General features: G+C 44.4%; 1 protein-coding gene across 1 annotated transcript in view; it reads right to left on the bottom strand.

The window, feature by feature from the left end:
* Spock1 (SPARC/osteonectin, cwcv and kazal like domains proteoglycan 1) overlaps positions 1–26,536 on the bottom strand; it is a 570,527-nt gene extending 543,991 nt beyond the window's left edge. The window contains exons 1-2 of the mRNA XM_004632236.2: positions 26,399–26,536; positions 25,697–25,882 (exon numbers count right to left, since the gene is read on the bottom strand). Of these exons, the coding sequence (XP_004632293.1) occupies positions 25,697–25,882 (186 nt within the window). The 5' untranslated portion in view covers positions 26,399–26,536. The remainder of the gene's footprint in view (positions 1–25,696; positions 25,883–26,398) is intronic.
* Positions 26,537–26,747: the final 211 nt, after the last annotated feature.

Genomic DNA, 26,747 nt, shown 5'->3' with positions numbered 1-26,747 from the left:
CATTGTTTTTTTGTTTTTCTTTTTTTTTTTTTTTTTCTTTTTGACACAGGGTCTCACTCTGCAGTTCAGGCTGGCCTTGAACTCACTTTGTAGCACAGGCTGGTCTCAAACTCGTAACAATCCTTCTGCCTCAGTCTCCCGAGCGCTGGCATTACAGGCATGCACCACCATGCCTGACTGCAGCATTGTTTTTCACAGCAAAATATAACAATCTCAGTTTCCACAAACAGACTAGGTTTATAAAGTATGTCTAGACAAAAGAATACTACACAACACCTTTTTAAAAGGGAAAATGAATTAGGAGACAGTAGAAAAATGGGCAAAATTTACTGTGAAGTCAATAGAAAAAGACATACAAGATACTTGATAGATGTTCTACTTCACTTGTAAGAAAAGAAATGCAAATTAAAACTACACTGTGATGCCATTTCTTACCTGTCCTATTTGTGAAAGTACAAAAGCTTCATCACATACTCTTTCAAAGAGGCAGCGGGGAACCAAGCACCATGATTGGTTGTGGGTTGGACAAAATGGTTCAACTCTACGGAGTGGGATTTGGTAATAGCCAACAAAATTGCACACGTTTTTTTGACCCAGCAGTTCTTGATGAGGAATTTACCCAAAGATATACCTTTATGGGACAATAAATACATGCAGCTATTCATCTGCTATCATGAAAATACCAGAAAATGATGAAACAACCTAAATGCTCATCCACAGGAGACTGAAGAAACCACTACAAATCCACACAGCAGAAAAACTGTGCAGCCACATGGAGGAAGGTCTTGGTAACATGCTCTGTGCTCTACTATATGAAGCAGAACACAAAATACAAAAGTGCTTGTGAGATGCACACACACACACACACATACACACACACACACACATCTATGGGCCATGTAACAATAATTCACCCAGGGACGGATCACATGCATAACAGAAGGCCCACGAGACCGTATCACCTAGTGATATTTTCAGTCCTAGTTTGGATAAGCACATCAAGTATCGCCATGAGGAAACCATTAAGTGACACAATTCTCAACACATTCTCATCATTAAGCCACAGAGGACGATATACACACACACAGAGGAAATACAATACACATAGTTGATATGTAAAAATGAACACAGAAATAAGAAATTAGAAATTAATAGAAATGGTTACACTTACAGAGTAAATTGGAATAGGGCACAGAGGAGAGTAAATTCTAAAAAGACAAAAAGGCAAATGGTAAAGTTGAATACAAACATTAAGAAACACCCAGACATTAAGATGGTAACAAAATCATTTAGAAAAATAAGACTTTGTTCAAGTAATTTTAAACACATCATTCTCACTAAAATAATATAGTAATATTTATTTCACAAACAGAACTCAAAAAATCTAAGATTTCAGCAGGTTTGCTGTAAGCAGAAGTATTGGTGCTATAATTCCTAGGCTCTTGCATGCACTGTAAAATAAAATAAGTGAGTACATTTGTTGATATTATTGGGAACTAGTGTTCTAACTGTGGAAAAATAGAGATTTATGGAATCTGATGGCATGGTATTAGATTTACATTGAAAGTGTCAGTATAAGCCCATAATTTACCTAATCTCTACTTTTTTATACCTGAAGTGCTTAAGAGTAATCACAATTCTAAGCATATCCAACATCTAGTTCTTGCTTTATAAAGTTCTTATTAGAAGGAAGCAAGATCCCTTGAATAAATGTTGCATTGCAGGACTCAGGTAATACAAGATAAGTCTCAAATACCTTATTTTGCCTCATGTGGTTTATATCTAAAATATCCCCAAACCTTCACAAGCTTATAGCTGGGGCTTTTGAAAGGTGACTGCTTTAGCGGGAGGTAGAGCTGACTTGTAGTTTGGAGGCAGGGTTGGGCTGAAACGCTGAGTCACTGTGGACGTGGCCTAACTGTGGCTATCTCCCTCCTGACTCCCCCGCGAACTACTTCCTGTCTGCCACTTCAACTGCGCTGTGAGCAGCTCTCCTCACTATAGCGTGCTGCTCTGGAGCCAGCAGACTATGAACTATAGCGTGCTGCTCTGGAGCCAGCAGACTATGACTAAAAGTGTGAGCCACAATAAACTCTCTTCCTTTAAGTTCTAAGCCCTTGGCTTTGTGCTGCAGGGATCAGAAAGTGACAAAGACAATGCCAAAGCCAAGAGTGTCCAAAATAAGCTTACATGCAAATAAGCTTAGTAAGGTTCCCACAGCTACATTTGGGGCAGTCTGAGCTTCGAGAGAAATAGCGTGCAGACAGCACGCTGAATGGTAACACAGTGAACTGAAAAAAGAAAAAAAAAATCACAGGTCTATGGTATCATCAAGAGACTGAAGAGAGGTGAAGCTCCTCTTCTGTTTTCTATCTTTTTTAAAATGTATTTAGTACAGGGGCCACACGGTCTCACCACGCAGATCGGACTCGTAGTGATCCTCCTCTTTTCAGCCTCCCAAGCACTGGCATTACCAGTGCGCCACCACACCCAGTCTCAATCGCTGTGTCAGTGCCCCCTGGGGGTGAGGCCAGCACAGCATGCTGGGGTTCGAACCCAGGCCACTACACTCTGTATAAGCAGGCACTTTAACCCACTGAGCAATTTGGGTGGCCCTTCTCTTCTCTTTTTAAAAACATTCTGGTTAAAAAGGTAGGAAGAATGGTAGCATTGGAAAATCATCACTTTTCAACCCATTACAGAATAACTGATACAGGCAAAAAAAAAAATCAGTGGCCTTAACACCTTTGGATGATGGCTGTTGAAGAACAGGATAAGCACACATTCTCAAACTCCCAGCCCAGATTTACTAACTGTGCACCAAGGAAATAAAGTACTTTTACTGTGAGAGATCTGGTAGACATCACTTCAGTCAAGTGATCAAACTAAAAGTAGGACAAACTGGCATTAGGTACCTTCTCAGATATAATGGCAGCAATATAAATCCCCCATGGGACCTTGCCAAAATGTCTAATATAAACTTAATTGTGAAGATGCAATTAGACAGATGCATTTAGGTGACATGCATTGGACGACGGGCCTCAGGTCTTCAAAAACGTCAGTCTAGACAGTCATTTCACCTCTTGTCCAAAAGGGGGATGACATTCTTGTCATTCCAAGACAAAAGGTAGTATGACAATCCAACTCAATACTCACTACCTGACTAAATCCTGGAATGGAAAAAAGTTACATGTGATGCTTTGGTAAGAAGAATTTATAGACTATATAACATTATTGTATTAATGATAAATTTCTGGTATCTAATAATTATCGATCCTTAGGAAATTCTTCAGTGAAAGTGTCTTTAAACATAGACTGGCATTAATTATGTCCTAATATTTTTAAAAGTCTCCTCAAATTTTTGTAAAAAATCAAGATACAGAAGAACATATGTACAATCCTATCCTGGCCTAAAATCTTGTGAGAGATAAATTATACAAGTTTATTTGCTTGTATGTGCTCATGTAATTTATGGAATGATATATATGAAATTACTAAAAGTGATTACCTGTGACAAGCAGCAAAGAGGAGTAGAGAACAAACAGGTCAGATTAGAACAAAGATATTTAGGTTTTAAAAAATATTTTGAACTGTTCACAGGTATTCACTTGTTTTTGCTTGTATCTTGTATCTGAGCAACTACTTTGACGATAGCAGTAAGCAATGTATTAATCATTGTTACTCTCCTATCTTGCTTTGAAATTTTGTATCATTGTTTTTTTTCTTTAAACAAAATGAAAGAAATGTACAGATCTAGAAAGTAGAAGAGTGCCTGCTTAAGCAGAGTGCAGCGGCTGGGGTTCAGCGCTCTGTGCTGGCCCCACCCACAGGACACGCTGAGACAGCGATCAAGACTGGGTGTAGTGGTGTGCGCCTGTAATCCCAGCACTTGCGAGGGTGAAAACAGGAGAATCACTATGACTCCGATCTATGTAGTGAGACCCTGTAGAGCCTGTACTAAATATAGAAAAATAAATGTATAAATAAAAATAGAAAGTAGAAGAGAGAGGTCAATGAAAGAACTTAGGGAACTTCAGGAAGGGATCCTTAAGGTTTTCTACAGATATCAGCAATCTCCTTGGCAGGGTAAAAAATCATGTTCTTTTCAGACTAACTGAAGAAGAGTAAGTGTGTCATTCAGTAAACACATCAAAAACTCATTATCTGTATGGGCTGAAGGTGTAGTTCAGTGTTAGAGTACTTGCCTAGCATGTATGAGGTCCTGAGTTTAGTCCTTAGTACCATAAAACAATGTATTCTAAAATCACAGTTTTGTGTTTTACTTCACAGCAATCCTACAATTATCTTTGTCTTCAAAATTATCCTAAGGAAATAACTATTATACAAAGATTTAGTCACCAAAAATGTTCAACACTGTACTATAACTATAATAAAATGAAAAGCTTATTTAAGTACATTATAGGATTATTGACCAACGGAATACAAGGAAGATGTGCTCGAGTATGCCATACTACTATGGTGCATGTCTAATTGTCTCCCGAAAAGCCTCATGTAGTCATGGGGTGGCTTCTGGAGTTTGTGATTGATTCTAGATCCAATGCCAGGATAATCTGCATTGCAACGCAAGGAGGGGAGAGAAACTAGCTAGCAGCCCAGCTGGTGCCCCCCTTTGCTCTTTGCTGCCATTGCCATGAACTGCTGCCCTCTGCCATGTATCACTCTGCCTTGGAGCCAGCTGAGTATGGACTGAAACCTCCACTAAATGTGAGCTAATAAGCCTTTCCTTCCTTAATTTTGAGTGTTGGGCATTTCGGCCCAGCAACAAGATAAGAGTAACTGAGACACATATCAAAGATGAGTGTTTCTTTGAAATGAAAAGGGCATTGTATAATAGGTGATTTCATATAAAATTACACACATGTGTATATATTAACGAATCAAGCAATGTTCTTATCTTGGGTGAAAAATTGCAGTTTTTTTCTTTAATTTCCTCAAAAAATGAGGCATTTTATTGTTTTGTGAGTGCTACACTAAGGGAGAGTAAAGTGTGTCACTCAATAAACCACATCAAAGTTTTTATAATTAAGACTAGAAAGCCACATTCAGGCCACACCAGCTTCAAGGCTGGACAGACTTGCAGAGAACTCAGAGCTTTACAGTACTCAGGAGTGGACTCAGTGCCTTCACACTGACCTAAAGCCACAGCTCTGTGTGTCTGTCTAATCCATTTTTTGAGACAGGGCCTCCCTAAGTCACTGAACTATCCAAGCTGGGCTCCTCCTGCCTCAGTCTCCCAAAGTGCTGGGATTACATGCATGTACCAGCACTCGCAGGTCTGGAGTTAGAGATAGCAACCTCAGGTCTCTGGCTCCTATAACATTTCTCTGTATAACCCACAGGGAGGAGAAAGGTGGAGGATCTGCTAGTTAGGATGTCAAAGCAAACCTCTCAACCTGCCGACAACCACTAACACCAGCTCAGCTGTTGAAGTACAGGCAGTGTCCACTGGCCCATGACACTTCCCCATCACTCCTCTTGGAATGACCAAGTCGGAGGGGAAAACAAAGCCTCCTTTCAACAGAGCACCCCTTGCTGAGTTCTGCGTGCCAGCACCGACAGTGTCTCAAGCTACAGACTTCTGTAAATGCTGACAGAGGCAGGCTGTGCAGATCAGCCCATCCTGTGACTCTGGAAGAGAGATGTTGGCTGCATGTAACCAAGCTGAAAAAGTCCCAGCTGCTGTCAAGTTGCTGGCTGCTAAGCCAGTGGACAGGATGACACCGACTTCATCCAAGTGGCACAGCAGTCTCAGGAATGGAAGAGCGAAGTCAAATCCAGACTTAGGCCTTACCCTTCTTTACATTAGGTCTTCTGCTTGACCAAGTCACTTAGCCGCTGGAGCCTTGCTTTTAATCTGCTGGTAGAGTTCTGAAGGTTAAAGAAGCTACGTGCAACACACTTGAAAAGAAGTTCACTGCACACATGGGCGTACTCACACACAGGAGGGGGACTGGTCAAAAGGCCAGCTGGTGACAAGGCTGCTTTAGAATTTCAAACATCAATCAGTATTAACTGTACCAGATTTCAATCAATATCAACTGTTATTACTGTTAAATCAAGATATACGGACCCACAGTCACCCAAGGGGAGGGCTGAGACACAGCAATGTGCAGCAAGGTGTAACATTTCCGAATGTCAAGGGTGCCATCGCTATCCCAAAAAGGAAGAAGTTACTGGCTTTAACTACACACACACACACACACACACACACACACACACACACCCTACTCTGCATATCTGAGAGACATTCCAAGCTGAAATGATCACTGGTTTTACTTTAAATGGAACATAAGCTAAATGACTCCATAAAATGTTTGTTTTAAGAAATTAAACAAGCTTTTGCCCTAGTCCCTAGTAAATTTGAACAGAAAACGAAATTTGCATTGAGCCAAGGTTCCAGGATTAACCAATACAAGCCAGGTCATAACTGCAGAGAATTTATAAATTGGTGCATGTCTGTGAGATATTACATGTATCGTAGAGCTTTTTTGCAAACAACCAGGAAGTTAGGATTCTCATTTCTGGGTATATATATGTGGGACTTTATTTGTCCCCCAAATGTGATGAAGAGCAAAGCTCAACCCCAAATTCCTGTACATTAGGGGACAAGGGGTAGGCAACAATGTTGCAGATGTTAAAGAACAACTTTTAGCTAGAAGGCTTCATAGAAGGGACAGAAGTATTAACTCATTCTGAAATCCCATACTGTCCCTCTCTGAACAGGGGACTCCAGAGGGTAGAAAGTGGCAGTCTCTATCCTTTGGAAGTGGTCAGCATGTGTGGAGTAGTCGCTGTCTGATGCTCATGAGGGTCTGCCGGCAAGGTGTGCTGCCCCCGCAAGCGCCATTTAAGGGGCATTATAAGAGAGCAACTCGAAAACAGCCGCATCTGCGGGAAGGGAAGGAGTGTTTCCCTGGCTGGACATCTTCTCGAGCAGTGAGCTTGCTAATCTGTCCCATGACTAAACCAACAGGGCCAAGAAAATTCAAACTGAAGCGAGGGGCAGCCTGAGGGGAAGCCTGTGCCCCTACTGTTTAGTAGAGCAAGGAGATGCGAGTTTAGGAAGCAAAAGAACAACAGAAGCGAACTCAGCTGGAGCCATCTGGTGCATGAGGACGCTCTTGGGATGTCATTAAGGGGACCGGCCAAGCATGTGGGTGCCCCCGCTTCTAGCCACATGATAGGATTAGCCTAAATCAGCCCTTGATGGGGGTTTGTCCATGAGACTTGCTTTGCTCTAGGAATGCGTCTCACCTAAGAGGCACTGAATTGCTACTGCAAGATGCCACAGCACATGGCTCCTACTGCCACAGGGACTGTGAGAACCCCCTCGCCAGCCTGCTGTCCTGAAATAACAGAGCAGAGCCCATCCCAGCACAGATGGGTTGTGTGAGGTAGAGATGAGTGTCTGCTGTTTTTAAGCAAAAATGTGACTTTTGTAGTTGTTAGCACAGTGTAACCTCATCCATCCCGATAAAGGGGACAGGGAAAAAGTCAAACCACTTGAAGGAGTCACACAGAAGCGGGGTCCCCTACCAGGCTCTCCAGGGAGCTCATCCAGTAACCAGTCACACAGTCCTCCAGCACAGGAGCTTCTTAAGCCACAAGTCTACAGCGTGCAGGATGGCAGGAAGAGAAAAGCTCACACTGGATATGAGAGCAGAGTTTAAAACTTAACTCAACTTAATTTTAATGCTAAAATATTTTAGAAAACCACTAACTATCAAGATATTATTGAAGGGCAGAAGCAATTAAAAATAAACCAAACTGCCTCATGTGGGCTGGGGAGATGGCTCAGTAGAATAAGTGCTTGCCTGGCAAGCACAAAGGCCTGAGTTCAATCCCTGGTTCCGCAAAAAAAAAAAAAAAAAAAAAAAAAAAACTGTCTCATGTGTATTTCCCAAACTGATTCCCTTAGTCAGCTACTTGCCCATACATGTTCGGTAAATAGGGGCAAGTGTTTGTGACTCCTCTCAGAAAGCTGCAGATGTTCACATCTGCACTTCCTAAAGCACACACATACACATACACACAAGCACTCTGCATGAGCGCATATGCGCGCGCGCGCACACACACACACACACACACACACATTACTGCAATAATTTTTAAGACAATCAATACTGCCCTAGGACAATTAGCTCTAGTCAGCCCTACCAACTGCAGTATGCTAATCCTATTATGTGGACATCCGGCTTCTTTGAGAGATAGAGTTGTTTTACTCTGCACACACAGAGTTTACACCCTACAGAGGAAGAGATTAGAATGTCTGAAATAATGTATCCCAGAGAAGTGGATTAGAGCTCAACTAGTATTACGGAGCAGGCTGAGCACTGAATAGCACAAGTGTGGGCCAAGGGCAAGGCAGGGTAAAGACTTATTAACATGTCAAAGTTCTCCAACTTCTCCCTGCACCGCTTCCACCCCCTGCCATCTAAGGAACAGTTCTTTTTTCCTGCCTAGAAGTCAGAAGAAAAGAAAACACCTCAGACTGCCAACGAAAGTAGAATGTATGCAGCCGGAAGAAGGAAGCAAGCTATATAACAAATAGCTTCAGGGAGGAGAAGAAAAACGAGATATCCATATAGGAGTTGTCATAGAAAAACTCCTATATATGTCAAGGAACCAAAGGAACAAGGAAGAGGAACAGAACAGAGCAACTGAGAACTGCAGCTGTGGGCCAGGATTTGGGTTTTCTTTAGCACTCTTTGAAAGAGTAGAATTTGATTTTTTTTTCAATTTCTTTGGTTGCTACAATGCAGAGTGGGTGAGATCTTAAAGCCAGGGCTGTGGGGGGCCTGGGGTTCACCTGAATGACAGTTTTATAGTATCCTTCCTTTGCCCTCTGGATTGGCTCTTCTCCTGAAGCACATCATCACAATTCAAAGCAGGTGCCTCCTCCCTGCCAACTCCCTTGACATATCCATTGGGGTTAGATGACCTTTCCTGGGGCTCCTATCAGGGGGTACTCCTGACATGAAAGCACCTTCCATTACCATTTTCTACTTACCAGTTTATCATGTAGAGCATGGACACCTTAGAGCTAAGATCTTGAATTCCCAATCCTCAAGTTTGGCGCCATGCCTACAACACAGGTGTTCAATAATTAAGAACATCTAAGTCTCTCTCAAACTCAAGTTTATTCGACCAAAATAATGCAGCACAAGCCACCCCCCCATGCATCAGAAACAAGTGCTTCTGTCACCATGCCTGTTATGTCTGCAGAGGTGCAGCTATTCTCTAGACACTTTCAGGCCTGGAAAATGTGCTGATAAACCATCTCACATAAAGAATAATTCTGTACTGGGGAGGGAAATGGAGGACAAAGAGTAAAGCTTTATAATTTAAGAAAAATATCTAAAGAATTACTCAAGAAAATTAGTCCAGGTGTCAGGAAGCCACATTTGATGACTGGTAACAGCAGCATAGTCAGCTGTAGAAACCCTGGGAGGAACACTGTCCTCCAGGGCTGTGGTCAAGGAACCAGCCTGTGGCAAGTTACTTCTCCTTCCTGCATGACCTAATGTATGGTAAAGAACTGAAGGGGCCTTCTGAAATTAACTGAAGGCCAAAAAGGCCAAAGATATACGCTCATCATACAGGAGTTATATTTGTAAGAACTTAATCCTCAAATTAAAAAGGCTCTTCTAATGGATGAACTTTTTCTAACACTCTTTCCCACACCTATTACATCCAGTCCCGCACAGAAGTGTGACCAGCCAGGCAATCTCTCAGTCCTGGATAGAAACACAGGCTTGGCATAGGGACAATGACTGGGAAGCTTGGGGAGAGAGAAAGAACTGGGAACGTTGCAGGGAACTCTCTGCACCAGTGACAGTTGGGCCACATGGTCCAGCTTGCCATCTCCCAAGACTGACATCCTAGGAACAGCAGCTACATAAACATCAGTGTGACTCTCCTTACCTTCTCTACCACAATGACTCCCAGGCCACTTGAATCAAAAGCAAAGATAGGACAGGACAATGAGGGTGAACCTTCTAGAGATGAGGCCCAAAGTGTGACCCCAAGCCCCTTTATTACAAAGTGCCAAAACTGCAATTAAACCCAAATACTAAGATTTCAGCATAGAAAAAGGAAAACAATTCATTCACCAACATCTTTTGTCTCAAAAGAAAAACAAATAATACATGTGCAACAGGTTTGCCACCACTGGTATAGGACATCATCTGTGAGACCATGGCCTTAACCACCTTGTTGTGGGCTATCTCTCCTTTCCTGCCCTAAGGAAAAGTACTAGAATTATCCAGTGTAAGAGACAAGCCTTGCCACACATCCTTATGGATGTGCTGAACATGTCAAGATTCTTAAACAGCCCAGAAGACAGGAGTCAAGGCCTCAAACACAGGCGCTCACAATGCAGGAGCACCTCTCACAGGTCAGACAAGAACCCATGTGCAGAACAGGTTCCCAAAGGCTGAGCTGTATGGCACTCGCTGTCATGACTATAGAGCTTGGAAGAACAGGTTGTTAAATTTTGCTGTGCAGCACAGGAAAAAGAAGTGAGCTGTGAAAAAGGACTATCTTGTTGGAAATAATGAATTCTACCCAAGATGCACAGTGAAAAAACAATCAAGGGACAGCACCAGCCCATTCATCCAGAGACTGTCAGTTCTTGGGAGGAATGAAAATATTCTCATGCTGTACTTTTCCACTCCTCAGGGTAACAAAATCAACAGGCTCTCTGATTAACAGAACAGCCAATTTATTGTGACTCACAGGTGAATACACAGTGTCTCACACAAAAAAAATCCCAGTAGCCATTTATCTTGGCAAAATAACAAAAATTGTATAGCCTTTATTATACTGGATTGGCTATAATAATCTGTCAAATCTCTCCAGGAGATAAAAAAATTACATATGTATTCAATCAGTCTCGCCTTCCACTGCTTCTAGAAAAGTCAAATATTTCAAACAGAGCTCTATACCCTAGAATGCAAGCTCAGTGAAGGCAGTGAGCTTTGTCTGGTTTATGTTAATATTCTAGAGCCTAGAAATGTATCTGGTACATTTATTTCTTAAATGAACAAAGGAAAGTATGGTTAGTCATATGCCCCTATTCTCAATTTGTGGACTATATCTTGCATTAAAAAACATTAAGTATAAAAGTGGCAATCTATCACTAGGTCAACATTCCACCAATTTGATGCTACTGATAATTGATTTGCAGGATGCAGAGGGTACCCTGTGCGTTGCAGGATACTTTTCTGCAGCAGCCCACCCAGCCTATAGTCACTAGACTCCAGGGCCACTCTCCCCACATCAGTTAAGGCAACAGAAAATGTTTCAACACATTGCCAAACATTTCCCTGGAGCACAATCTTCCCTATCTGGAAATTACTTGGCCTTCAGAGAGCCCTCAAGGAGCTGGCCCAGCCCTTGAAAATTGTTATGTTTGCAGTCCCATTCATGATGTTGAGATGGAATTGGGAGAAATCCTGTTCCTGCCTCTGCTGAAATGAGGATCAGGCCTGTGGTGAGCTAGATGGGAGGAAATCCTGGGTAATGCAAAGTAAGTGTATGTGTTGGACACAGAGGAAGACTGAGATGTGGGCCCTGGCCTTGTCTATATTCCACAAGAGGAACCAATTTCGCCACTGTGGCGGGGCTGGACTTGATTTTTAATGATCTCCTCTCATCCTCCTCCACCACAAGGGCATTAAAGCATCTCTATATTGTACCAGTAGCAGGGGATCTATCAGCAGCAATTTCACTTAAAATTGGGCTTGGAACATCTGCTTCTAATTATAAACAGGGCTGGGGTTCATTAATATCCCCACAATGAGTTCAGCAGTCTCATAGATAGAAGGCTTTGCAAAGCATTCACAAGGCCAGGCACAAATATGAGAAAGTACAATGGCTTATGACCTCTAGTCTAGGTGAGCTGAGGCTTCTGACACTTGTTACTCAGGCAAAATCCAAAACCATGAGACCCACAGTAGGGCCAGGAGAGTCACACATCTTACCTGTACAGAATCAGCACCTACACACAGCTTGGCAAGGTAGTTTTCCATCTCATTTTTCTTCTCCAACATAAACACTAACACCTGATGCTAGATATAGGGCAGTGAATCATATACTTTCTAGTTCTAAGGGTGGCACTGGAATAGCTTGCTAACATATATCATATATCATAAAGTTCATATGGCAGTCCACCAACTATTTCTACTTCTAATAATATATCAAAAAGAAGTCATGCTGAAGACAGGCAGATCTGTGTACTCAAAAATATTCATCATGCAACCCTTGATAAGATAGAAACAACCCAGTGCCCGTCATTGGATACCTTCAGTTGATATACTGTAGCATATACATCCACTAGATTGATAGATACCATTAAAATGTCATTTATGAAGACCAATATCATACTAAAATGTTTATATTGTATAGTTAAATGAAGAAAAAAGACGGAGAGAATGCACCAAATCATAGAAATAGCGTGATATCAGTCCTGAAAACAAACTTCGGCATTGAAAAGTCTAATAGAAGCAAACAGATGGCCCCCAAAAATGTTAACAGTGTCTGCATATGGAAGGAAGTGATTTATCTTTTTTCGTACCTCCTAAATTCTCTTTGAAAATGATCAATTTCTCTAAATTGGGGAAAGAATAACATAAAATAAGAGACTAGAAAACATGCTGGAGCATAAATACATCCTTTCTACAGTCCCTTCACCGTCCTGATTCATTTGTCTCTGTGGCACTTAGAATCACAGTGTGTCTTTAACTCTCCCTCACTAGAACAAAATGACCACAAGAGTAGGCAAAGGCCTGACAGTAGGGAAATGCTCAACACAACTTTGATGACTTGGATGCATGGGTTAAACAATAGGTCTGCTTTAGGGTTTTTTAAATTTCTCAATCAGCAAAACAAAAATATGACCCCCAGTAATATAAATATGAATATATAGTTTTTAAATGTATTTGGTTGCTATAGTGTTTCACTACACACCTTGACTCGTAGTGATCCTCCTGTTTTTCAGCCTCCCCAGTGTTGGGACTACAGGTGTAGGCTACTATACCAAGACTCTGTGGCTGGCTCAGCTCACACTGGGGGCAGGGCTGGCACAACACGTGCTACCAGAGATCAAACTGCAGTCCTTGCACTTGCCTACACTTGCCTAAGCAGATTCTTTAGTCCACTGAGCTATCTCGCCAGCCCCCAGTAAGCTTTCATACATATGTCATAAGAGACCACCTGGTCCACCACTAAGGAAAAAACTATTCAAACATATCTCTTAAAAACTGACATGCTTAGGGTGACCAGTGGGTCCCCACTAGGTACATATTTGAAAATATAGGTTCACAAAAAAAATCCCCAAGAGAATGCTATTTTGTCACAGCTAAAAGTTGGAAGATGCCCAAATGCCCCTCAATAAAACAACAGGTAAATCAATCAAGCAATGGTCATGTACAATGTATCACAAGTTAAATGTTAGAAAAACAGAAGCCAGAATTTTTTTTTAAAAATGCATCCTTTTGATTCCATGTGTGAAAGTACAAAAACTAGTCTGTGTAGAGGTCACAGGAGTTCTTAGAGGGAAGATAGGTAGCCACCCACAGAAGCTCAGGATGAATTTCTCAGCTGCATGTGGTATTCCAACCCTTGAGCTGGCTGCCAGCTGTGGAGTGGCTCAGTTTCTATCCGTGTGGGCTGAACTTCAAAGAAATGTGCTCTCTCCCAATCGAGAGGTGCTGAGGTCAGGGATCTTTTCTGGGATTATGTCTCCATTTATTATGAGCCTGGACCTACAGGCCTGACAAGGTGAAATTCACATTTTCACACTGGTTCTGTCTAAACCCCACCACAACCTCAGTTGTACAGACTTACACCTTCTGGTTGGCCACGTCTGGGTCCACAGAACCAAGCAAAAAAGCAGAGGTCACCCATGCACGTCAGTAAGAGTTGAGGTAAACTGAGCTGACTTGACTATCAGACAGATGCAGAGATAAGGCGACTCTCCTCCGGAGATATGGCCCAAGGTGACAAATAGGCAGTGACTCCAGAAGTCTAGCTTGCCAGGATTCTACTTGTCCATTTGCACACTTTTTTCTTTGGAGCATAAGGTTTCCCCAAACCCTGTACACTTCTTTTTCTACATGTTGTCTCTGACAGGAATCACATTGCTTCTCTCCCTGCTGTATCCTCAGGGCCTGGTACACAACAGCATGGCCACTGAGTCTCTGTTGTATGAATGCTTGAACAGAACAACCAACCCTTCTGAGCTGTGCACCAGGCTCTGGTTCTTGGAAAGGCACAAGCATAGGTCTAGGATGGTCATGACAGGAACCAAAAGAAAATGGTCCAAAAAACATATGCAAAGCTTTCTGAGGTAGGAACTTTTAAAACCATAAACTGTAGCATAAAAAAAAAAAAAAAAAAAAAAACACCTCACACTTTCTCAAAAACAGTACTCTTTTATTTTTACCATGGATAGCACTTCATTGCCATTTACAGAAAGTGACACAGATCTCATTTGAGACAGCTGATCAAAGAGTACTGACCAGGAGGACCCTGAGCCATGGTGAGGCTAATAGGCTTTGATGGGGAGTGGTGCTGTGCCCTAATAAAAGTGCTGAACATGACTGAACCAACCCAACAAAAGTCACAGAGCAGTCAACAAGTCTCATGAACAGGGGAAGACCTCGAAATTCTTCCAAGTACCAATTAACAAAAGGGATCGTGAAAGGCCTTAGACAGCTACAGGGTCTCTTCCATGGACTGAACTGTTTTATCCCTCTTGGCAAGAGCTTTATCAATTTCAGGTGCTACCAATTTACTATTCAAGAAAATTCACCACAAGGGGAGTAAGCAAGTTTCAGTTTGTTCACTGGGCAAAAAATGACTGTGGAACAAGGAATTTTACTAATTTCTGATGTTCCTAAATTTTCTAAGCTTTTGAATTTTTGTTTTGTTTTTTCCTCTGTTTCAAAATAACCTAGTCAACCAAACAAAAAGATTTACTCTACTGTGGCGAGTGGAGTCATCACAGAGCCCTCTAACACCCCGCGCACTTCCAGCCACTGTCTGAGTGGCTATGCCAAGGGCACCTCCTAAAGCAGAAGAATGAACTTCCTTGTTATATCCACCATTCCAGGTCTATTACATGCCCTTAGCACCACTTCAACTTCAATACCCTTCTCGCTATAAACTGAAGCAGTGTCAGAGTCAATTTTCTTCTTTGGTCACCTGTGCAGAAAACATATCAATTCTCTTAAAGAAGATGCAAAGTCAAACAAGAATTGACTGGAACCAGGCCCTCTGGAAGACACAAAGATTTATCTGGAACTTTATCATACGCAAAGTCCCATGTCAGTTCCACTGGGCTCCTGCAAGCAGTTGCCCACATACTCTAGGAGCCAGGCAAAGGTCAAATCTTACTCAGCACCAGCAAAACTTCATGACAGTGGCTAAGCCTAAAGCAGATACATACATAGGAAAACAAGAGCTTTCTGGCTCCTGTTGGCATCAGAGGAAATACTACACTCATAACAATTTACTGCCAAGTCTTCAAAATAAGATGCTCAATTTGTCTAAAATGTATTACTCATTGGAACTAATAATATTGGGTATCTGAGAGTAGTAATTCTTCAAGATTTTTCTAAAACTGCAGTCTAACTACGTACTTATTATAAGAATCACCTGAACTGCTTTTTTGAAATGCTGGTATCTGAGTGCCACTCCTGACCTGTGGGTGACAAACTCTGCTCTTGAAACATTCACACAAGACTTTTCAACACCGTAGGTCTGGAAATGCTGCTGGAGCGGCAGCATGTCCTTCTAGGTGCGTCCCTTCATGCCTCAGCAGTGACCATGCATTGCAATTTAGCCTGCCTCCCTCAGGGCTGGGTTGGAGATGGACCGGAAGTGCCCAGCTGAAGGGGAAAGTGGAGGCCTCCACTCTGTATATGTGTTTTCCCTCTGTTTTCTTGGTGCCAAGACTGCCGAGGGTAGCTGTAGCAGGTTCTGCTTCCCTGCCTCAAGGATAGGTGCAAAAAGTTTAGAAATTACTGCAAATAGTTGCAATACACCCTTTCACTCTCCATTGCACCAAAGGAAAGTTCATTTTCAACCATCAAATAGGGAGGGGGCACCTAGCAAGTGACAGATTTTCATAGAACCATAAGAAAAGGAACCCAATAAAGTTAATTTGGGCATTATCATCATCCTTCTAGGAGTATTCTCAGCCTGTGAATCCCTCTTTAAGAAAAAGAATGTATACCATCATGTCTATCCTGGGGACACCCAAGGACAGTAGTAAGTGAACACCCCACACAGCACTCTTAATGCACCTCTGCAGTAACCCCTGACTTGTGTCGGCCTGTTGCTCCCATTAGACTGGAATTCCTGAGCAAGGCTGCCTTGCATCTTTAGCCTCAAAGTCTAGCTTCCAGTGTACGCTGAGCAATGGTGGAGGGCAGTGGGTGTGGAGCAAGACACAGCTCTGTGAACGCTGTGCTCATTTTCAAAATACAAACCTAATGAATCATCACTCTGCCCAGGAAATTATCAGTATACTTATCTATAGCCCACAGTGGAATATGTCAGAACTTTAAAGTCCAGGACAGTTGATCACAGAAGGATGAAGACACGAGAGGAGTGGGAAGTATTAGGGGTGGGGTGAACAATAGCCATTCCATTCAACAGAGAAAGCTGCAGAAGATGGCACAGAAAGTCACGAAGGAAAAAGAACACGCCATCCTTGAGAGTGCTTGAGCCATCTGTGTGGACCACTTCTCATAGCTGACTCATTTTCCTGCCCCCAAAATATGTGTTAGCTTGAAACATGTGGAGCATCTTTCTAAAAAAGTGAGGGGAGAGCCTGCTACTTGAGGGAATCCAAGGACAAACACGTCTGAGGGAAACGCATCAAGAGCTTCCACCTCAGGACCTTTAAACCTGCTGGTCCCACCGCCTCCAACACAATCACCTCTTTTCTCCCCCAGTTCCCTCTACTATCCTACATGGCGGAGCTTTGGTGATGTCCTAAGGTGGCATTCTTTGGCTACAACATGATGTGACCCTCTTCCTTCCCATGATACATTCTAACAGCATCAGTGTCTCTACTTCACAATTTTTTTATCCACACCTACATAACCATTTTGCAATTGATCTGTCTACCACATTACATCATAAGCTCAAGGACAGTTAGGAACTCTATCTTGTGAATCTAACAAAAGCATGGTGTAGCTGACAGTTGAGTACCATTTTCACATCAACAAACTACTGTGCTCTGCATGAACTATTTGTTATTGTTTGGGTTTTCCTAAGCCACAGCCAGCTTACTTCAGCTGCAATGAATAATAGGCCTCCTGAAGGCCTGTAATGATCTGGAACTGAAGAGCTGGGTCTTTGGAGAGAAGGAACAAAGGTCTGGCCAATCCTATTAGCATTTTCCAGTTGGTTTGATAGCCAAGCATGGAGCATGGAGATGCCTAAATGCCAACAAGAAGCATTGCTCTGCCCTATAGGTAGTTCTGCAAAGATAGTGATACCAACACCATGCAGAACCAAGACCAGACCTTAGGTATCAGATGTACAGGTAGAGACCTCAGGTATCAGGGTGCTGGGGAAGCCACCTCTGACCAGCCCATTTGTCCTGGGAGCATGCCTCCTTGCTACTCATGATGCTAACTTAGGACCACTCTGAAAGACAAGATGAGGGTTTTTTCCCATAAGATCGACTAGGAGCAACTGAATTGGAGCTGAACATTAAAACTGACAAAACTCAGGCCTTGTTTGATACAATAGAGTCTCCGAGGGGGACCTTTCATATAACTAGGATTTTAGTACAGTTGGACACAGACTTTCCCCTGCATATTTAATGGTGAGAGTTGCCAGTGTGAGGAGGGGGTTATTCTCTGCCAGGTGCTGCAACTGAAGGTAAAGGAAGGGGCCACATGGAGCATCCAGCTGCCTTCAGACAAGCAGGAAGAGTCTCAAGGGTCAGGGAATGAATTTCCCCAACATGCTTCTAAAGGGAACAGTAAGAAGCAGTCACAGATGATTGGCAACAGCTCAGCTAAAAGAAGAGCACCTTTGAAAACCAACCCAAACAGCTGGTAAACAGCCCCTCAAAGATGAGTGCCTAGTTTATGCCGTGTGCTCATTCATCCCTCCTGCAGCACACAAAGTCCAGTTATCATTCCAGCTTTATCACTCAGGAAATTGACACTCCAGTCCATGACTCAAGCTGCTCCTTGGGAGGATTATGAGGTCGTGCTAAGGGACAACCCTTGCGTGTGACATGCTTCAACCTTACGAGTTCCACAAAGCTTCAGAGACTGCACCTGAATCTGGAGGCAGGAATTTTTCCATTGGGTTCCCACTGCCTCTCCCCAGCACCCCAGGCATTGATTTCCACCATCACCTTCAGTTACTAATAGAATGAGATCACGTTTTCATAGCTAAGCTGATTCTGGGGCCAGCCCTCTGCCATGCACACTCTCACCCTTTCTGAGCTCTTGGGAAGTTCCAACTGGGGAAGAGTTCACACTCTCAGGCATTTCAGTTCATTCAAGGTCTGGAGCAGCGGTCTGAACACAATAGTGTACAGAAAAGGAATTTACTGAGCTAGGAGATCTTGGCTTGGATATAGAAAGGAAAAGAATTTTCAGTGTTTGTGACACCTAGAATTCTTATTTATCAAAAACTGCCAGCACATGCTTATGAAGCTCCTAAAGGCTTCCCCTCACTCTAGGGTTTCATCCAAGATCCCCTACTCAGGAAGGAATTCAAATCAACAAAATGCTCATTGGCTACTGCTGTGTCCAAGGCAGGAAAAAAATTAGGTATTTATTTCAAGAAGTGCCCAAGTAGGGGCCGGCCAGATAACTCAGCGGACTAAAGTGCCTGCTTAGGCAGAGTGCAGCAGCTTGGGTTCAGCATACCATGCTGGCCCCACCCCTGGGACACATGAGACAGTGACAGAGACTTGGAGAGGTGCTCATGTAATCACAGTGCTTGGGAGGCTGAAAACAGGAGAATCACTGCGAATCCGATCTATGTAGTAAGACCCTGTACGCCCTGTAGACCCTGTACCAAATACATAAAAAAAGAAGTGCCCAACTATTAAAAATGCTACAGTCCCACCCCCAGGGCACACTGAGACTGCAACCGAGACTGGGCATGGTGGTGCAGGCCTGTAATCCCAGCTCTTGGGAGGCTGTAAACAGGCAGATCACTATGAGTCCAATCTAGTAGTGAGATCCTGAACACCCTGTAGACCATTCCCTAAAACAAAAATTAATTAATTAATTAATTAATTAAAATAAAGATGTTAAAACACAGATATATACAACTACAAATCAATAATGCATAAAAGTGCTTTAGGAGTAAACATTTTTAAAAATTACTTCCATTTAAGCCAGGAACTGTGCTAACAGTTTCATATATATTAACCAATATATACTGATATATATTCACCAGCCATTCATTTCTCTTAAGGAATTGCCCTTCTACCACCCTTTATCTTGGACACTCAATGCATGCTCTAACACTACTCTAGTCCCAGAACCCAGCTCAAACCCTGAGCCCAGGGCTTGTCTCAGAGGATCAGCATATTTACTAACTTGTCCAAAATGACTGAAGGAATACCTAGCACCTAGAACCAGTAAATCTAACAAAGTCATTTTAGGGACATTTATTGGCACTATTGAGACAAAAACTATATGATGTAAACTTGTAGCTGTCATGAGCTACTACATGAAACAAATCAACCTGAAAAAAAAGCCCAACATATGGAAAATAGAGCCCAAAGCAGGAGGATGGGCGGGGGAGAGTACAAGGAATGACAGAGACACATTAAACCCTGAGTTCTAAGAAATAATATGAACCCCTGGATTTGTCCTTAAATAAAACCACAGTCATAAGAGTAGAATGTTAGACTGTGTCTCCTGCTTTCCATTTCAGCCAGCTTGGACTAGATTTTAGTTACAAGATAATGTCCTCATCCAGAAGACATATAGTATGATTATCTCCCACTTAACAAATAAGAAAGCAGAGACTCTGAGGATAAATGAACTGAAACTACTTTAAAGTAAGTACCAAAGATGGGAGGGCAGGCTACATGGCAGTTTGGCCTTAGACCAGAAACCCAAAGGCCCGCCAACCTGCTCAGGGGTGACCTCTGCTCTCCTTCCACTGACGCCAAGGGGGAAGGCAGCATCCAGCTACAGCCCCTTTCATCTACCTTGTTTGCCTCCACACTGGGGGTGTAGCCATTTGGAGCCCCCCCCCCCCTTCTGTAGGGCTCTATTAAACTCTTCATTCTGGGTATTATCTTCTTCGTTGGTTCATAGAAATGGTACCTCTTATCACTGATGGCATCTCATCCTAGGTGACACAGGGTGAAAAAATACTCGGAACCTCAGGCAACTTGATCTAATCTGTCACAGGAAATTTCTTCTTTGTAATTATCTTATGACCTGGGGAGTTACAGCCAAATAGGCCTTGGATCCGTGGAACTGCCACAGGCATACGAGCCACCTTACCATGAGAAAGGTAAAAACCAAGTCTTCTTGATTGTGTCCCAGTTTAGATGGGAATTGTGCCTGGTTTGCATACTCGACATATTATATTGAGTAAATTAATAAGAAATAATGTATAATAAAATATTTGATTACTAAAATTACTTTGTCTTCTCAAGCAAGATAAAATAGATGTGCTAATGATTAGGTTCCATTCCTGTAGGGGAACATTATAGGTCCAATTTCCCACTTGGAACCACTCCTTTGATTTTTGCGAACAGCCTCATCAGCTTCTAGGAGAGGATTCACCCTCCCAGCAATATGATCCAAGGGAAGTTCTGTGGTCCAGGGCTGGGGAGAGCCAGGAGAATTCAGTTGGAAAGGTCAACAAGGGCAAGAAGTTCTGCCACAGCTGCCTGGCAAGACCTACTTTTCTCCAGCAAAGCCAAACTGAAAGTAAAGATAGAGCAGACAAGAGTCTTAGGCCCATCAGCTTTCAAACTGCCCCTTTATAATGATCCTTGTGAAATAATTATTTCTATCACTGGTCATCTGGTATAGAAGATTTAAGATAGGGGGTTCATTGAAGAGAGTCAGGATCGCAAACTCATTTAAGTCTCCTTGAACTGGCTTAATCAAAATGATTTTCTGCTGCTCTCCATTATAAGCCAAGTTTCGGTGGTGACAGATTAATGACTGATCCCCTAAGCCCTACCACCTCCCTTGTCACCAGTCCTACCCACTGAGCCAGCCCCTGTTCTATCAATAAGTCCCATCTGCCCTTGAAACTCATTACAGCAGAGATGCTAACATCAAATGAGCAGATCCAATGCTCACAGCCAACCCGGTTCTGCTACAGAGACTGACAAATCCACAGAGTCTGCAGCAGAAGGGAGGAGAACGAGGGCCGGTCCTAGAGCTCTCATTAGGATCACAAACCCAGGCCACTCAGGAATAAGATAAATGCCAGCCAATGCAACACTTCTGACTCTTGGAGCATGCTGACGGTAATTATTCTGGCGTTAAATGTCAGGGCTAGTTTCGTGTGTGCAAAAGAAAGAAAATGTCATGTTTAGTGTAAGCAACAATATTATTCTCATCAAATCAGAAGCTCATCATTAAAAGAAGGTAAGACCTGACATGACCTCCCAATCCGCTGTGTTCACCTGGCTTCCTTCTCCACTCTGTGGGCAAGCTAGGGCTCTTTGCTGATTGCCCTTGGGCATTACGTAGGGAACTTGCAGCGTGGCATTATGTATGCAGCCTCACACAGGAAACGCACTCAGCCCTGGACTGGTTGCAGTGCTTGGGCTCTCAGCACCCTCATTCTGGAGAAGAGAATAAAACTTCCCAGTACAGAAGGAATGATGGTAACAGTGCTTCCTTCATAGGATTGTTAGGAATACTAAGTAAAATGATATAGGGAAAGTACCCCAGACAATTTCTGATGCACCAAGTGTCCCGTGAGTATTAGCTATTATCTATTTCTCCAATGCTTTAATCTTTTCATTACAGACAACATAAATTGGATTTATAAACATTTTTTAAAAAGAACAAAAAAAAGTATGACAGCATAAGTAAACAGCAGACAAGACATTACATGACAAAATAGATTAATTCTGTTCAGCTTTATAGCTCAATGCCTAGCACACGGTAGGCAGTCAAATATTTGCTGAAATACATGAACGTAAGAATGAACAGAGTAAATTCCCCTTCAAATAAAGGTCACTAAAAGCCTTATCATGCCATGCATGGTGGTGCACACCTGGAATCCCAGCACTCGGGAGGGTGAGGCAGGAGGATCACCCTGAGTTCAAGGCCAGCCTAACTATATAGCAAGACCCTGTCTAAAAAAAAAACCATACCATATTTGTGCATCTTGACCTCACATGATGGAGCAGTACATAATGCTGAAGATGAGAGCTACAAAACTTAACACAAATATTGCAAGCATTAATTTCTGCATCTTCTCCTTCTTAATACTATACTTGTGCAAAAGTCCAGGCCTCCATCTATCCAAAACATCAGAATTGTTAGTCCTTATGAAAGAATAATGACCAAATATTAGATCACAAATGCAATCAGGACCAATTATAGAAATGTCGCTATGGTTCTCTTGGATCAATAATTTTAGGCAACAAACCAGGAGGCAGGTCGGAAGATTTTACTTCTGTAAAGGAGACAGTGACTACCTACACAACGAGAGTGATACCACACATTCCACGTGGCAAGCAGAGGCTGCCTGGTGGTCTCAGGCAGTGCCTGGCACAGTCCACAGTCCAGGGAATGTAGCACACATGGCACCATCACACCCATTTCAAACCTGACCAGTGACAGTCACCAATGGGAACAGTCACCTCCCTACAAAGAGCTCTTAACTTTCATTCCTGGAATCCAAAAATCACTTCTAAACTTCTCTCCCAAGCTCAACAAAGTAACAAGTTGAGGCAAAAGCAAGTTTTCTTTCACACTACATTTCAAAAACTGATAGGCATCCGACCAGTAATCTCAGGACGTGGCCCTTCAACATTATCAGAGGCTTTAAAATACAAAAACTAAAGCCCAAACAATAGCAAAGAAGCTGGGGCTTTGTCCCACTCCAGCAAAACCCTGCTCGGTGAAAACGATCTGCCGAGCACATGCAATGCGAGCTGGCGCTTTGTGTCCTGCCCACACCCACCAAGTAGCCTGTTTCTAAAGAAATCAATCTTTTACTCCCTGGTCCCAGAGGAGTCAGGCTTTGTGGGTATTCCAAGTAAATGGCCCATCTGAAGACAATGGGACTTGCCCGGAGGGTGTATCTCGTCTGAGTTTCACAAGGCTTTGAAGAGGTTAATGGCATTAAATTATGTCTGAGATACTCTGCTGGTTTCAGAAGACTCTGTGCAGCATATAAAATGGATGATGACTGAAGAGGTCTAGGATATTTTGGAACATCTTTAGATGTTCTTGGTATGCTGGGTCAAATTATTGCTTTTATAAACTATATACTGCTAAAAGTATTAGTTGAATACATAAAACTTTCAGAAAGAAGAAGCACTAACTTGAACTTAAGAGCTTTTCTCTTTTGCTGCTGTCTTCGACATACGTACATTACAATTTCTGAGGCAGTATTTCCTAAGCATAAGAACTGCCAGGCATGGGGCTGGGGAGATGGTTGAGTGGAATAAGCACTTCCCTGGCAAGCACAAGGGCCTGAGTTCAATCCCCGGTTCAGCAGAAAGAAAAGAAAGAAAGAAAAAGAGAGAGAACTGCCAAGCATGTGTATTTAAAATGTGGATTCCACCTTACACTCACCCCAGGTAGGTTTCATCATCGGTTAGGTTTGAAAAGAGCACTGAACCAAGGATATGTCGGCATCACCCATAAGGAAGAAAAGAAATGAAGAGTAACCCAATTTTTAGAAGATTTACAGCTAAATGGGAATTAAGAATGTCATATTTATGATGCACTGCCTGCACAAACCTGGAGCAGGTATGAAATAGGACAGCCCCTTTCACAACCCAAAGCCCAGCCATGCAAGTGCTTCTCATCCACGCCCCTCCAGCTTCCCCACCAAGGCACCTGGGAAGGAGGCTCTTCCCCTCTTCCAGATGTGGTCCTATCTACCCATCTCTAGCAGAGTTTAGCATCTGCCCTTCCTCAACTCTATCAAAAATGCGATGATAAAACAGCACAGTTACTTCCACCCCAAGTGAGACCCTGAATAAAAACTTCATGGTTTGAGCATCCATTTCAGTCACAGGCAAAGGCAGTCTGTGCTGAGCCCCTCAGATCTGAGCAGAAAGGGGATGTGGTGAGGTGTGGAAGAGTCTCCCTGGGATGGGAAGGGTTGGGGGGGGCATATCTGCTATAAAATAATTGTGGAAGTTCAATGCATGTAGAAGTCCCTTTCCAAGAAAAGCAGCCCCCCATGGACAAAGGAGAGGTGGAAGAGGAATGAGAGAAAACAAGCCAAGCAAGCCCTTACTGTAGCCTATGAGTATCCATCTGTCCTCTGGATGTGGGCCAGGAGTGAGTGCTCTTTAGAAAGCACAAGGAGTCTCTGAGAGTCATTCAATGCCTCAGAACCACCCCCCCCAGGGGGGAACTAAGGAGACTGGGAACAGGACTAGCGAGTGATCCAGTGGAGATCCCCACTCCTCTCCCACCCCGGAGAACCTGTAAACCATGCCCTACGACAAGAACAAGGGGCTTTGAGGCATGGGTCAAGATGTCATTCTTTTTTAAATATATGCGGCCAGAATGTTGGTGTATCACTAAAAACTGAAAAGGAAAACAAGGTAGCAACACATATGAACACAAAAGCTTTTCTCTTGTTAAACATTTTTACAATATTTTAGGAATTACAAAGACAGGAATGCCTAATGGTAAGTACGATATCACACTTCCAAGTCCCCTGGAAGGTACGGCCCTAGCTTCCTCCGGCATTCTTGGAGGAGTTGGTAGCAGCTCCCATGGCACAAAAGGTTTGCCATCTACTGGGAAACTGGCACCAGGTGCCTCCTGCCCCCACACCTTCTGGGGCACACACCTGGAAAGTGGCTGATTACCATGGGGCAGAAACAGCCAGTACAGGTGTCTGGGTATAAGCTTCTCCCCTCCCAGGGCTTCTTCAGGGCAATGGAGAAACTCCAAGAGCCACCTGTTCCTTCTCCCCCTCCCCTAAAGACTCCAAGGGTCAAAAGGGCAGGATTCTCCCTAAGATTTCTTCAACCCGCTGCCAGGACTCCCCTTCCACCTCTTAAAACTCTTGTGGTATCTGGCTCCCTCATGAATGAGCTTCGGCCCCAAACTGACCCTTTCCCATGGGGATGCTTTTGACACGGCCCAAAGAAGGTCCAGATCACGGCTGCCCTGTGCAGCTTCCAACCTGGGTTTTAGCAAAGTCAACCATCGCCTTCAGGAGAGCTCAGAAGCTTGAGCAGCGACTGTCCCCACAGCTTTTTGTGGCTCCTGCTAGATTTTAAGACGCTCTTCTGCCCACTTCCTGCAAATATGTTACACCTGGACGCAGGTAACAGGCAAGAGCTTGAAGCCTTCCAAGTTCACTCTAAACTTCCTCTCCGGAAGAAGATGTCCCAGACCTGAGCTTCGAGGCAGGTCTGCCCTCCGGTGCCTCCTGCCATGCCTCCCCGCCCCTGCAGGCCCCCCACTCCACCCCGCAGCACCACAGCTGCGGTACTCACGTCTCTGAAGCGATTCCAGTATTTGTCCCTTTCGTACTGAGAGACAGTGCTCAGCCACTGGTCATTGTCCAGGAAATTGCCATTGTTGAGGCCCGCGCCACGGGCGAACGCGTCTAGGTGCCGGCTCTCCACTTGCAGGAAGCAGCAGGCGGCGGCGGCCGCAGCCAGCACTGCGAGCGCGGGCATCTGCGGGGCAGGGGCGGCGGGCGTGAGCGGGCGGGACGGGCTGGGGGCCCAGAGGGGGTGCGGGGGTCGCGGCGCACCTGGGGAGAGCAGATCGGGGACCTCGGCACCCCGCTCTCGATGAGCCGAGCTCAAACGCCGGGCTGGGTCGCGGACTGCGGACCGCTGTCCACCGCGCGGGACCCCTCGCTGCAGGAGCCCCGCGGACCTCGGCTCTCGGGTCGGATCTGGGCGACAGCGCCCCTCCGCCGAAACCCGGCGCCCCAACCTGACCCCAGCCGTGCGCCCAACGACGGCGCCCCGCGCTGGGCAGGAGGCGCGGACGAGCTCCAGCAGCAGTCCCGCCTCCGGCAAAGCGGGCCCCGTCCCCAGCCGGGGAACTGGCTCTGCCCGCCCGCCGGGGCCACGGGCCGGGAAGGGCATGGAGCTCGCCCGAGGCCCCGACCTGCCAGCCCCGTGGGCGGCCGCAGCGAGGTCCTAACTATGTCAAGTTGGGCTCGGGGTCCTCGGCGCACGTACCTTGGGGGCCGCCCGGTCCCCGCGTCCGAGTTGCTTGAGCTCCTATGGAGCGGCCGCCGCGAGAGCTGACTGCCGGCTGGCTGCCTGCGCCCTCGCGCCCGCCGCGCGTCCAGCCGCTTTGTGAGCCCGCAGCGCTCTGGCTCTCCCGGCTGCGCGGCTCGGCTCGGCTCGGGCGCGGCGTCCGCGGGCGGAGGAGCCCGGAGCCAGCCGAGGCCTCTGGCGCCCCCTGGCGGCCGCGCGCTGCTGTGCGGCCCGCCCGCCTGCCTAGCCGTCCCGGCCCTGAAGGTGGGTGCACTCCCTCAGGATGACCGACTGTGAGCCGGCCCCGGGGCCGCTGAAGGAACAAACC

The sequence above is a fragment of the Octodon degus genome, unplaced genomic scaffold (assembly GCF_000260255.1).
Source record: "Octodon degus isolate 3935 unplaced genomic scaffold, OctDeg1.0 scaffold00048, whole genome shotgun sequence".
Classification (NCBI taxonomy): Eukaryota; Metazoa; Chordata; class Mammalia; order Rodentia; family Octodontidae; genus Octodon; species Octodon degus.
The sequence above is the reverse complement of the archived record's forward strand: the minus strand, read 5'-3'. Positions and strand labels throughout refer to the sequence as shown.